The sequence below is a fragment of the Neofelis nebulosa genome, chromosome 8 (genome assembly GCF_028018385.1).
Source record: "Neofelis nebulosa isolate mNeoNeb1 chromosome 8, mNeoNeb1.pri, whole genome shotgun sequence".
Lineage (NCBI taxonomy): Eukaryota > Metazoa > Chordata > Mammalia > Carnivora > Felidae > Neofelis > Neofelis nebulosa.
In genome coordinates, this window is record NC_080789.1 from 93,939,631 (window position 1) to 93,954,228 (window position 14,598).

At 38.7% G+C, this 14,598-nt stretch overlaps 1 protein-coding gene across 2 annotated transcripts in view; it reads right to left on the bottom strand.

Annotated features, from left to right (window-relative positions):
• Positions 1-7,843: 7,843 nt before the first annotated feature.
• Positions 7,844-14,598, bottom strand: part of PDE6H (phosphodiesterase 6H) — a 182,384-nt gene continuing 175,629 nt past the window's right edge. For both annotated transcript variants that reach the window (XM_058743593.1, XM_058743592.1), the window contains exons 2-4: positions 11,936-12,109; positions 10,864-10,904; positions 7,844-8,659 (exon numbers count right to left, since the gene is read on the bottom strand). In XM_058743593.1, coding sequence (XP_058599576.1) covers positions 8,583-8,659; positions 10,864-10,904; positions 11,936-12,069 — 252 coding nt within the window. In that variant the 5' untranslated portion in view covers positions 12,070-12,109 and the 3' untranslated portion in view covers positions 7,844-8,582. The remainder of the gene's footprint in view (positions 8,660-10,863; positions 10,905-11,935; positions 12,110-14,598) is intronic.

Consider the following 14,598-nt stretch of genomic DNA (forward strand, 5'->3'; position numbering starts at 1 on the left):
AACATTTAACAAAAGAGCAATAGTAAATCCTTCCTTATTAGAAATGAAAATGGATTACATTCTCCAGCGAAAAGACATAGAGTGATTGAATGGATAAAAAAAAAATTTTAAATATCCTATGTTCATGGATTGGAAGACTTAGTATTGTTAAAATGTACATACTACCCAAAGCAATCTATAAGTTAAATGCAATCTTTACCAAAATCTCAATAGTGCTTTGACATAAATATAAAAAATAATCCCTAATTGCATCTAGAATCACAAAGGTCCCCCAATAGCCAAAATGATCTTGAAAAAGGGCAAACATGGAGACCCAAGACTTCCTCATTTGAAAACATATTACAAGACCCCAGTAATCAAAACAGTGTGGTATTGGCATAACCACAGACATATAGATCAATGGAACAGAATAGAATGCCCAAAAGTAAACCAATACAGTCAAATGGTCAACAAGGGTGCCATACTACCCAATGGGGAAAGATAGTCTCTTCAACAAATGGTGATGGGGAAACTGTATATCCACATGCAAAAGTATGAAATTAAACTCTATATTTCACCATTCATAAAAATCAACTCAAAATGGGTATCAAGACTTAAAGACCTAAAACCATAATATTCCTAGAAGAAAACCTAGATGACATCTTTCATAACATTGGTCTTGGTAATGATTTCATTGATATAACACCTAAAGCACAGGCAACAAAAACAAAAATAGAAAAGCGGGACTACATCAAACTAAAATGCTTATGTACAGCAAAGGAAACAGTCAACAAAATGAAAAGGAAACCTATTGAATAGGAGAAAATATTTAAAAACCATATATCCGGTAAGAGATTAATGCCCATAATGAACTCTTACAATTCAATACCAAAAAAAAAAAAAAAGAAGAAGAAGAAGAAAAAAAAAAGAAATCCCAAATAACTTGATTAATAAATGGACAAAGGACTTGAATAGACATTTCTCCAAAGAAAACATAACAAATGGCCAACAGGATGTGAAAACCTCACTAAACCATACTCAACATCACAAAACATGAGTGAAATGCAAATCAGAACCACAAATAAGATATTATTTCATACCTGTTAGTATAACCATTATAAAAAATAAACAAACAAAAAAATGTCCCAGAAAATCAGTGTTTGCAAGGATGTGGAGAAGTTGGAAGCCTTGTGCACTTTTGGTGGGAAGGTAAAATGGTGAAGCTCCTATGGAAAAGTGTGGAAGCCCCCCAAAAAATAAACAGACTTATCATATGATCCAAAATATTTGAATTAGCATCTCAAAGAGACATTTGCACACCCCTCCATGTTTATTGAAGCATTATGCACAATAGCTAGAAGGTGGAAACAAGCTAAATGTCTATTGATAGAAGAATGAATAAAGAAAATGTTGAATATACATACAATGAAATATTATTCAGCCATGAAAAATGATGAAATATTTTCATATGCTACAACATGGATGAAATTTGAGGATATTATGCTAAGTTAAATAAGTTAGTCACAGAAAGACAAAATAGAATGGTGGTTTCCAGGGTCAGGTTGGGGATGGGTATTGGGAGGCTACTATTTAATAGGTATAGAGTTTTAGTCATACAAGGTGAGCCATTTCTAGGGATCTGCTATACAACATTGTACTTATAGTTAACAATATTGTACACAAAAATGTAAGAGGGTAAATTTTATATGTGTTTTTTTACCACAATAAAAAGAATTCCAAGGTAATTTTTTAGGAGGGTTCACACACAGGATGAGAGTGGAAGAAGCTAGACAAGCTGATTCTAAATTATACATGAAAAAATAAATATGCAATAATACCCAGAAAATATATGAAAAAGAATCATAATGAGGCAATGGAAGTTTTCTCAGGTCTTATAACATACTCTGAAGTGGGTAGCTATTTAGAAATAGATCAACATTGGGGCGCCTGGGTGGCTCAGTCGGTTGAGCGTCCGACTTTGGCTCAGGTCATGATTTCACAGTCCGTGGGTTCGAGCCCCGTCGGGCTCTGTGCTGACAGCTCAGAGCCTGGAGCCTGTTTCGGCTTCTGTGTCTCCCTCTCTCTCTGACCCTCCCCCGTTCATGCTCTGTCTCTCTCTGTCTCAAAAATAAATAAACATTACAAAAAAAATTTATAAAAAAAAAAAATAGAAATAGATCAACATAAAATGACAGAAATAGAGCCACTGTGATAAATACAGAAATTCAGTAAATTAATGGGAACATGGATTGTTAAATAAATAAATCCCATTAGGATATATGGCTGTTTACCTGGGAAAAAATACATTCTACAATACTAACTTTCAGATGAATCCAAGATTTAAAGTAAAACATGAAAGAAAAAACTTGGGAGAAAACGTGAAATTTTTTGCAAATTTGGAATGGGAAAACCTAAGTAAAACAAAACTATACAGAGGTCATTAAAATCAGGGGCGCGTTGGTGACACAGTCAGTTAAGTGACCAAGTCTTGATTTCTGCTCAGGTCATGATCTCAGGGTTCATGAGATCAAGCCTCATGTTAGGCTCTGTGCTGACAGAGTGAAGCCTGTTTGGAATTCTCTCTCTTCCTTTCTCTCTGCCCCTCCCCCTTTTGCATGCATGTGGGCACTCTCTCCCTGTCTCTCTCTCAAAATATAAATAGATAATAAATAAATAAATAAATAAATAAATAAATAAAGGTTTACCTGATAAAAAATAATATAAAGGAAAATAAAAAACTAAGAAACCAAATAGGAAAAATGTTTTTACTACAGATAAAGACAAATATTTTCATTCAGATAGATTGATAGGAAAACAGAGATCAGTATCTTATAATTCAGTACAAAGATCAATCATTTTATTGGAAAACAGGCAAAACACTTAAGAAGACAATTTATAAAGATGCAAAAGTGATTTTTTTATTTGTTTAAAAACATTTTTTAATGTTTATTTATTTTTGATAGAGAGAGACAGACAGAGAGAGCATGAGCAGGGGAGGGGCAGAGAGAGAGGGAGACACAGAATCCAAAGCAGGCTCCAGGCTACAAGCTGTCAGCACAGAGCCCGACCTGAGGCTCGAACTCATGAACGGTTAGACCATTATCTGAGCCGAAGTCTGATGCTTAACCAACTGAACCACCCAGACACCCCAAAAGTGATTTTTAAACATGAAAACTTGCTCACTCTCAGGCAAAATAAAAATTTAATAATCTGTGTAGACAAGAGTGTTAGGGAAAGTGTATATAATTGTGCATTTTGTGTTAGCAATTACAAATTATTTGGAGGCTAATTTGGCAATCTCTTTCCTTCAGAATCTATCCATTCTACTACTAAGAATTTACCCTGGAGATAAATCTGTGCAAAAGTGTCATACATGTGCAGACAATTAATGAAAGACGTAAGAGTCTAAACATATCCTAAACGACCATCAGTATGAGACTAAATAAGTGAATTAGAATTCAATCATATAAATGGAACCTATGAGGTGTATGAAAATGAACGAACATGAAGCAATCCCCAAGATAAGATAGGTAGAAAAGCAAGGTATAGAATAGTGAATACAGTATGCTATCATCATGCAAAGAAAACAATGTATACACATAACATTGTCTCTGGAAGTATGTACAACAAACTAATAACAAGGATTAACTAAGAACAGGAGGGAGACAGAAAGCATTGGGTAAATGAAACTTACCTCATTTGCATGTATACTCCTTTAATGTTTATCTTATGCCTGAATAAACATGCACTTGATACACATGAATAACCAAGTGGTCCATTTTAAATTGGCCAATGAGTGGGAACAAATTCAGAACTAGCTCAATGGACTTAAAAGTTTTCCATTGCAAATGGTCTTCAAGTTCATGAAGTGTTCATTCATCACAGCAGGTGGCAGTGTTATACTTGAAAAGAGCTGGAAACAGTGCCTTAGGACTTCTGGCCAGAAAGAGAACGGTTTCTTCATGTTTGAAATATGCTTAGATTTATTACTTGGTTTTTAGAATTTTGAGCTGCAAGCGACCTTAGCAATTATTTAATCCAATATCTTTGCTTTATTCTCAAACACTGAGACCAAGAAGATGTCTAGCGGATCCTGTGCAGCTCAGCCAGGCAGAACCCAAGCCTCATGATTATTTTATCATGACATGGTGTGACTGATGCGCACAATCGGTTTATGAATCTGGTTTTAAATTTCAGTTTTCATCAGCCTGGCTCTGCCCTTGAAAAAGAAGAAAGTCAAATACTTCATTTTGAGTTGCAGAAAGCACTGTGCTAGTTTATACACATACACAATTTTTGTGGCTTGTGTAAATAAGCCTTTCCCTCTAGCCTTTTATAAAATACGTCTTTAAAAAAAAAAATTCAGTGTCATATTATCTCTGTTCTCATAATATTAGTTGTTGTGTTGCCAGTCTTATGTTATTGGTTTTCCTCTTGTGCAAGATATTAGTCATATTGATTAGTCTTATTTATGTGTGTTTTCCCTTCACTTCTTTAGTTGTTGAGAAAATACTCTCCCTTCTTTTCTCAGTTTATAGTGATTCTTGTTTTTCTCATGGTGCAAAGAAAAATATTAGAGGTCAACTGCACAGTCTCAATTGTTTAGTAACAACTGTGTATATTTGCCCACAGTGGGGCCCTCCAGAAGAGCATTTCCTCCTTACACACTTTTTTCTGCTCTGACTAACGCTCCTGAGCTCTAGAATGGGAGTTGCTGCCTACATCACCAGCACCATCAACCCCAACTTCTACCCATTGATGGGAACAAATACAAAAGGGGTGACAGATAAGTGAAGGTCACGGCTTCCACCTGCTGAGACAAAGCTCTCTCCCTCCCTGGTCCCCCTACTCCAGTCAGAGGGGACAAATGAGGACAGAAAGTGACATTGACTACAGACCGAGGGCAGCCATGTGAGACAATGGTAAGAAGTCCACCCCAGGAGTAATGGTGCCTATTTGGCCCAATATTTCTTGGAACTGCCTCAGTCTAACACTTACCTTCTGGACTCTGACATTCTGTACAATTTGAGAAGCATTTAACTGGGTTAGGTCTGAAGTCATGAGGCATGTCTATTAGTCTAAAAGAGTCAGAACACATAAATGGTAGCCCCTGTTCTCACATAATTTACATATGTTTTTATGGCAAGTAGGCCCAGTGAAACCAGTCACCTGGATGTTATTAGAATTCTCTAATTCCTAACATTTCCTAACGTAGGCTTGGACGGCATCAGTGTTTTCAAGGTGGTACAAATGTGAGAATCACCTGGAGTCCTTCTTGAAAACAAAAGATGTTTAGATCTCACCCTTGGAGACTTTTCTTCAGAAAATCCAAAATGTGGCCCAAATTTTGTGTTTTTAACAAGAAATCCTCAATGGTTTTTATTATCAAGAAAGTGTTAGAACATTTCAAAAAATCCTCCAAATCACGGAATGCTATGATAACTTCCTTCTGGGATTGTTCTCTTTTTTCTGTTGTGTTCTGCCTGACATTATCCTTCCTCCACCTTTGGTTTACACATACCTTAGGTTTTGCGCATACACAGGCTTATTTCCCAACTCCAACTAACAAGCTCTGGTGGACGAATGGTTTCTGTTCTTTGATACAGTGCCCAGCTGGATAATTCCCATTTGCCCCTCCACTCTCTACCCTTCTCCACCTGATCCCTGTTGTTGGAATCAACTTTAGACAATGTCAATGGGCTCCTTTGTCCTTTGACTTCCAATTGGGTTTATCCAATCGGAGGCATCCGCAGAAGAGTAGAGAATGAGAGAAGAATAACATTGGGTTATTTATCAGCCTCATCCCCACTCCCTCCTGATTACTCACAGGATCCCTGTGAGGTTTCTGTGTCCTTCTACAGCCCCCTCAGTGGCCTTTCTTAGAGAGAAGACCTACTGGGATTCCTTCAGGCCTAGGGTTTGAAATATTGTAGTTTCAACACTGTAGCCAGCCCCAAGTTACTGTCCTATCTTTTTTAGATATTCCTTAACCCTTCCCAAGCCTTCTTACCTTACTCTCTCCTTTTTTTTTAAGGTAGCTCTACACCCAATGTGGGACTTGAACTAATGAACTCAAGCTCAAGAGTCACATGTTCTACCCACTGAGCCAGCCAGGCCTTTTCCAAGCGTTTAAAAAAATTTTTTTAATGTTTATTTATTTTTGAGAGACAACAGAGCGTGATCAGGGAAGGGGTAGAGAGAGGGGGAGACACAGAATCCGAAGCAGGCTCCAGGCTCCAAGCTGTCGGCACAGAGCCCAACACTGGACTTGAACTCATGAACTACGAGATCATGAATGAGCTGAAGTCCGACCACTGAGCCACCCAGGCACTCTCCCCACCCCAAGCCTTAAATAGTTCCTTTGTTAAAATTTCCTCAGTTACTCTGAGTATGACATTTCTGCTGCCAGGACTTTGATGGAGACCATGATTTACCTTTATTCTCTTTCATATGTGTGCTATTTATATGAGAAAGGTTTTCTTGTTTCTTATTAGGAATAATAGAAATGGTAGACATAGAATTTGAAATGGAAAGGACAGAATTCTAGAATTTGAATGGCTTTCAATTATATCTGATCTAGCTTACCACTAAATGCTATACTTCACAAAATAGACCTGCTTCATCCCACTCATTACAACTTTTCAAATATTTGCTGGCAATTATGGTTTTCTCATCTAGCCTAAATATTATCAGTTCCTTCAACAATTTTTCATGCAGCATGGTTTCTAGATCTTTCTCTAGCCTGACCATTGAATATGTTCCTCTGGGTGCATTCTTAAAATGTTTAGGAAACATTTGCAAAGTAATCCAATGGAGAAATCTCACTGAACTGGAGAAGAACACAGACCTCCCTACCTGAAGGGCACGGGAATGAACAAGCACACCCGGAGGCTCTGACCATCAAGTGGAGTCTCTCACTTGAAAATAGGAGCATGAGCGGAAGCAGGACTTCCTGCTGGAGGGGAAGTGCCTATACATCATCACTGTACTTCCTGCATGTCACAGTTCCAACTCTTAGATTTTATGCTTTATTTTTTCTTCTGTACTTTTTCTTTTCTTTTTTTTTTTAAAAATTTGTAATGTTTATTTCTGAGAGACAGAGAGAGACAGAGCATGAGCTGGAGAGTAGCAGGGAGAGAGGGAGACACAGAATCCGAAGCAGGCTCCAGACTCCGAGCTGTCAGCATAGAGCCCAACATGGGGCTCAAACTCATGAACCATGGTATCATGACCTAAGGTGGATGTCCAACCAACTGAGCCACCCAGGTGCCCCTCTTCTCTACTAAGGAAGAACAGCAATGGACTTCTAGCCAGGCCAAGAATTAAAATGAAACATAGGAGTGCTTTAAATTCCCATGGTCTGGACATCTCCTTACCCCAACCAATCCAGATTCCTCCCTTGGGCTTCTAATGTTTTGGCCAGAGGTGACTAGGTCATTTGTGCAAAACAGTGCAGAGCCTGCAGCACAAGACATTTTCTTGAGTGCTGAACTCTTTGATTTTCACACTCACACTCTGCAGACCTCAAAGTTGTGGAATTATCAATACTGTGAACCTAGATGGCCTAATTCAGGCAAACCAGAAGATCCAAGCCGAAAGATTTTTGTCCAAAATTGCAGAGTAATGTACTGGTCAAGCCAGGATTAGAACCCAGATCTCTTTTGTCTCTGTAACCCTGTCTTTCTTTTCAGTTAATTTTCCCCATTCTTTTACCACAGATTATGAAACTGAAGTGAAGAAATCAATACTGCTAGTACCCAAGGCATCCAGGTCATGTAGGGGCAGCAATTGAATTGCACAATTGCCGTGAAAGTATTGGGGAAAGATGGCTATGTGCACATTACATTTGACACAACCTCAGAGGTGAAGCAAACCATCATTTTATTCAGAGGGTTCAACTACCTGTCCCATCTGAGTCTAAATTCCGTAGCATATAAATATTTTCAATCAACTGAGCCAGGACACTAAAAGGAAGGTTCACGTTAACAGATTCCTGAGTTTCCGTCTCCAAATTTAGACACAGAAAATGTACGATTTACAAGTTACAAAGTGGAATCAGAACTTGACTTTATTCCTATGCTCTTTTACATGCATTGTGTTTATTTCCTGTACAACTGTGCCCTCTTTGCTGAACTGACTTTCAGAAGAGGGCATCAGATATTTGTATATAGCATTTACTACGACTTCATCATAAGATTCAAGGTAAGTATCTCCTTTATTAAATGAGAAGGGGAAGGGGGGGTGAAAAAATGTTATCTTAAAAACTACTATTAATTGTAGCGACTGCCTGGCAAAAAGTAAATTTGAAGGACTTAACAGATAAACAAAATTTCAAGAACTATCACTGAATTCTAACCAGCTGATAGGAAAATTTGAAATGTCCTAACAAAAGTCTATTTGCATCCATTGTTCTGAGCTGAACTATAGGGCAAGAGAGAATCTCACACCAAGAGAACTCTTCATAGCAATTTAGGGGGAAATGACTGTGTAAGCTGAAGAAACCACTTCCGAACAGCTGAATTTCAAGACTCTGGCAGATCAATAGGGCAAAAGTAAGCAAAATTACAGCAGATGCTGTTGAAAGTGGCAGAACCTCAGGTGCATCAGATGATCCCAAACTGAGCAAGCTCATGCAATTCCAGGTGGCTGAACGCCTCCCAGGGGCAAATCACCGTGATATCTGCAGAAGAGGGAAGAAGAACTTGTAAGTCCGCCTCACCACCACCACCCCAACCCTTCAGAGCCTCTTGTGCTCAGCAAGACATTCTTTCGGCAGAGACACCTCACTCCTCTCTCCTACTTGTTGTCTCAGCAACCAGGAAGTTATCTAGAATGGCCCTGCAGCCCAGAAAGGATCAGACCAATTGGGTTCTGATGCCCCCAGAACAGACTCCACTTAGTAGGCATCTTCACTGGTTTCATTCTGTACCTCTTTGAAGCGATTACCCAAGGCTTTTGACTGGAGCTAGCCTGAGGGGGTGCATATCACTGATCAAACGGGGTCTCCCCAAAGCACAACCACTACGGAAGGAACACAAGTGGAATTCTAGTCAGGCCAAGGGTTAAAATGGGAAATAGAAGCACTTTAAATCCCCACAATCTGGAAATCCACTGTCTTCTTACCCCCTACCAATTCAGATGCATTCCTTGGGCTTCTCTGATGCACTCTTTTGTTCCCTTACATTTGGAAATGCCTACAATGCCCAATCACATACTGAGAAATAATCTCAAGACATCTACTAATCCAATTTTTTGCTTCAGGCAATAAAATATTATTATCCCTGGATTACAGAGAAGCTGACTGGAAACTAAAGAGATTAAAAACCTATTAAAAAAAAATCAGAGTTACAGGATGGGACTAGAACCAAGCCAAAGATTTCAAATCTCCCTTCAGTGTAAAGCTCTTTCTAGTATTCCAAATATGTTGGCAGAGTTAAACATAAGCCCAAAGCCAACCTACTGGTCTTCTATACACCTGGCCAAAATACAGAAGCAGTTGATTTAGAAGAACAGCGAAATGAGCTCTATAAAGGAGCTAGAAAATGAATTTGAGATCCCAGGGGTGGCACTTGACTGCAAAAAGCAAGTACACTGAGAATTGCCTGGTAAGGACACTGATTGCCAATTACATCATTTGTCAAAAGAATATTGGATGAGTTTAAAGCATGTTCACACAAAAACATGCACAATTGTGTTTATAGCAGTATTATTCATAATTGTGAAAACTTGGAGGCAACAAAATGTCTTTCAATAAAATAAGCAAACTCTGATACAGCCATTCAATGAAATATTATTCAGTGGTAAAAAGAAATGAGCTGTCAAGCCACATAGGACATGGAGGAACCTTAAATGAATAAACATTGCTAAGTGAAAGAAATCAGTCTGGAAAATCTGTATATTGTGTGATTCCAACCATATGACAGTCTGGAAAAGGCAAAACCCTTGAGAGTAAAAAGATTTGTGGTTGTTAAGAGTTTGTGGAGGTGGGAGGAGGGATGAACAGATGGAACACAGGGGATTTTTAGAGCATATATTCTGTATATACCTGTAATGGTGGATACACAACGTTGCGCATTTGTCAAAACCCATAGAACTGGACAACACAAAGAATGAATCCTAATATAAACTATGAGTGTTAGTTGATAATAATGTTACCACTACTGGTTCACCAATTGTAACAAATGTGCCACACTCATGCAGGATGCTAATAGTAGGGGGAACTATGTGCAGGAGGAGGAAGGTGGCAAAGGGGGCATGTAGGAGCTCCATACTTTCTGCTTAAATTTTCTGTCAGCCTAAAACTGCCCTAAAAAATAAAGTTTAATATTATTAAGAGGAATATCTGGTAATTTGTGTTCATTAGCCAACAAATCAAGTTATTCTAGTCAACCGAAATTTCGTATTGGATACATTCAGGGTGCAGGCCCTGCTCTGGGTGCTAGAGGATGTGTAAAAAGAGGAAGTTGGTTACATAGTGGTTTGCCAGGCCCCACCCTTTTTTCCAATATCTCACTCGGGGGCCTCAGATTGTCCCTTAATTTCTCTCTGCCTCAGGTTTCTCTTCTGAAGAAATAATGAAGTTGGGATGGACTAACCCTGAGAATCTTTCTACATTGAAAGTCTACAACTCAACCATTATATGTCCTCAAGAGTTGCTTAACAGAAGAGGGTTTAGTAACTCTGGGCCTTAGCTTGATTCCTGTAGGTGTGTTTCCGCTGGGCACACGTGCACTTACTTAGGAGGTAAAATTAAACCCCACATTTCTGTGCCTTCAAGGATCTGCTGCCTCAGGTATTTCTTTTAACTTTTCACAGCCGTTTGAGGCCTAAAGTGTGTATAGTAGTGAAATTCCGAGTGAAAGTCCAGATCTTTTGGTGGCTCACCTGTTCCTAGCCCCTCCATGCCTGGAATGTCATCTCCAAACCTGGGGGAAAAAGAAAAATTAAAAATTAGCTGAAAGAGTGAAAAGATCTTGGAATTACTCATATAGAGAGTTTCCTGATGAAAGGGGAAGAAGAGGTTTAGGTTTTTGTCTTTGTGAAACACCTTTAATTTGCATTGACCCAGAGCAAAGGCGATGTCACTCAGGCTGTTTTCAGACAGTGTGTCCCCTTGGAGAGAGATTTTTTTCCCTTGTAAGAATATAGCCTACGACAACTGGGAACCAAATAGCACCATCATGGGGGCAATTTAGTCACGTTCCACTTTTAAAAATAGAAATTGGAATGAAAACACAGTATGAAAGGCATTAAAGTGATCAATTTATCCATTTGATCAGTTATCCAAAAGCATTTATCAAAGCATTTACTATATGTCAGGCATCGTATTGAGCATAGGGAATTAGGGAAAAAATAATAAATTTTCTTTGAAGGACTTCAATCCCTGAGAACAGATGTAGGTAAACTGATGTAGTGTAAAATAATACAAGTTGTGATAGCTGAATGTATGAAATGCAAACATAGAAGTAATGATCACACTTGTCTAATAAGAGAGTCAGTAATGGCGTCCAAAAGGAAATTAACAAATGAGCATATCTTAAAGAATAAATAGAATTTGGCCAGAAAAAAAGCAAAGAACTGAAGGCATAACATTTGTTGCCATACAAATAAACTGAATAAACTCTGTGTTCTGGCAATGGCCAGTGTTTTAGTATTCCAGATTAAATCACAGGGTGTGCTGGTGAGGAGGAGTGGTCAAGAAGAGTCTGGAAGGTCAAGTCGAAGTTTGCTGTGATAGGCCCCATTTGCCATGCTAAATGTCACCACAGACCTGGTTGGTGAGGGAGAAAGGATTCCAGGGCTAAGGACACGATTCAGCGAAGATTGTGGTAGAGAGGAAAATAGAGCAGAGGGTGGAAGCCTTTGTAAGTCTGTTTACGTTTATGAGCACTTATTTCTCAAAACCAAAGCAGGGTTGTGGGGAAAAAATAGAGTCTTCTTTTTAATTTGGTCTTACCCTTTCACCCCTTTCTTAGGAGGTTTGCTCTTGAATTGGCGAGTCTGCCTCTGCTTGAACTTGGGGGGCCCTTTGCGTGGGGTAGTGGGACCCTGGTTTGAAGCTGGAGGAGCCAAAGCAGTGTTGTCACTCATTCTGATGTCCTTGGGTGTCTGGTTGTTCTCTTTCAGGCTCCTTAGGCAGTGGGAGAAAAAAAAGAAAGCCCTTCAGGGTACAGGGACCATTGCTTCTTAAACCCTCATTGGACACTCCAGAAAAACTTAGGATTTTGTGTTGACATAAAAGGGAAGAATTTATCATCTTTTAAAGAGATTGTCAAGAAAATATCAATGGAGGCACTTAACATAGACTGACAATGAATAGATTTAAAGTCTATTTTAATCTACAATAATCCCCCAAAATCTAAATAGACATGTTTCAATAAATTGTCCCTAGCTTTCCATGTGTCATTAGTTTTCTGATTTATTATGATATGTACTTCTCCGTGATCACCAGTTCCACCATCTGTAAAGCCAAGGAAATGGACTAAATGCTGACTATAGTCTTTACAGCATTGGTATGTTCTTTAAACTTTATATATTTTTCCACCCAACTGCAAAATAACCCGACTCTGGATGTTTATTGACTCACATTTTATGGGCTTCTTTCTCTATAATCCTTATTTTGTCTAATCCTCATGTGATCAAGATACTTCTCTAGTTCTCTAGTTCTCTAGTTCTCTACTTCTCTAGTTCTGGGGGATAGCACCTGGGGAAGCTCTGCACCAGGGATACTAACACCCACATAGTATCCGATCCATTCCAGTACACACACGCGCACACACACACACACACACACACATCAATGGAGGGTGACTAAGTAGTAAATTTGTGCTTTAGCTCCATATCCAGACGTGAGGTTCTTAAGTCACACATTTCTCTGAAATGTCCAATATTTTCTTCTATCCAAATCATGGAACTTATCCAATGTGACTTTCACAGACTTTGATTTTAGCTACAGAAATGTACATTGTCATTCTTCAAGTAAAAATAGAGGTGTGTTAAAAAGATAAAATTAAAAAATACATATACTAGGCCAAAGGATGACTTTTTTTTTCCTTTCTCCTTTTCTATCACAAAAGTTGATAACACCTATCCTCAGAAGGAAGATTCTAGAAAGTGCTGAACAACTTCTCAGTAGCCTTAATCACTTATTCTGAGCAAAACCATCTCATACTCTGTTACCTGGAAGATTTATATAATCTGTAAATTATAGACTTATGCTAATATTATTAGCTTCAACTCTCCCTGACACTCTTTGGCCCGTGCTAACCATCTTTCTCTTTTTCTGCCACACTGAACATCCCTCAAATCTTATATTGTATGACTTTGAGTTCATCAACTTTTTCTGATTACTTTCAAATAAGGTTAAATTACTATCTTTGCCAAAAGATATGTTTTCCTTATCTTCTTTTCCCCACTTACTATTTTCATTTTCTCCTGCTGATTCTCAAGTTCTTCAATAGAAACACATTGACTAATCTGTGAGTGGGTACCAGGGGTGGTGCACCTGGCTAGGGCTCTGGATCACTTGCTTATGCCATGGATTTTATCTAAGTTCCCCACTGGAATGTGTTCCATAAGCCTGTTTTTTTTTTTTTTTTTCAGTTTTCATTCATTTCTGTGACCTTAGAACCTACAACAGTGCCTGGAGCATAGCAGGTGTGACATATATATTTGTCGAGTGGGTGAATAAATAAGTGGAAAAATTGAACTAATACTTGGGATATTGGGTTGCAAGATCCTAACCCTGTGACTTCTCCATCAAACCATAGAGAAGGCATCATTTGGCCTTCATCTCACAAAGCTCTCAGTGGCTTTTGGAAATAGGCTGCCAGCTCCTTTGCTCACTGAATCCAGTCCTTGTGCTTGGTCCCTCTTCTGCCCTAGTAAACAGTCAAAGTTTGTGCCTCATCTGAATGTGGTTGGGACCATGTAACTTGCTAGTAGGCAGCCAAGAGACCCATTATTGTCAGAGTTTACCACCGCTAACTGACACATCCCAACTCTGACAAAGTCATAGAGGAAAACTAGACAATTTCTCCCAGATCAAGTTTTTGTGACTTCTCAATTCTTTCAAAATGTTAACATACCACAAACTTTCCTTTCTCTCATCTGGAGAGTTTACTAGGACTAGGATTACCAGATTTAGCAAATAAAAATACAGGGCACCCAATTAAATTTGAATTTCAGATAAATAACAAATATTTTTAGTATAAGTATATCCCAAATATTGTATGGTATATACTTATACTAAGAGAATTATTCATTGTTTATCTGAAATTCTAATTTTACTGAAACATTTTATTTTATCTAGCAAGTCTAATTAGGATCCCACCATGTGAGTCTACAATATGAGGGCCTAAGGTAAACTAATCAGTCAAATTACACTTTGAGGGCAGTGCAATGTAAAAGGTATGTGCTTGGGGTTCCTGGGTGGCACAGTCGATTAAGAGTCCTACTCTTGATCTTGGCTCAGGTCATGATCTCATAGTTCATGGGTTCAAGCCCCACATCAGGCTCTGCCCTGATGGCGTGGAGTCTGCTTGGTATTCTGTCACTCCTCTCTGCCCCTCCCCTGCTTGTGCTCTCTCTCTCTCTTTCTCTCTCTCTCTCTCTCAAAAC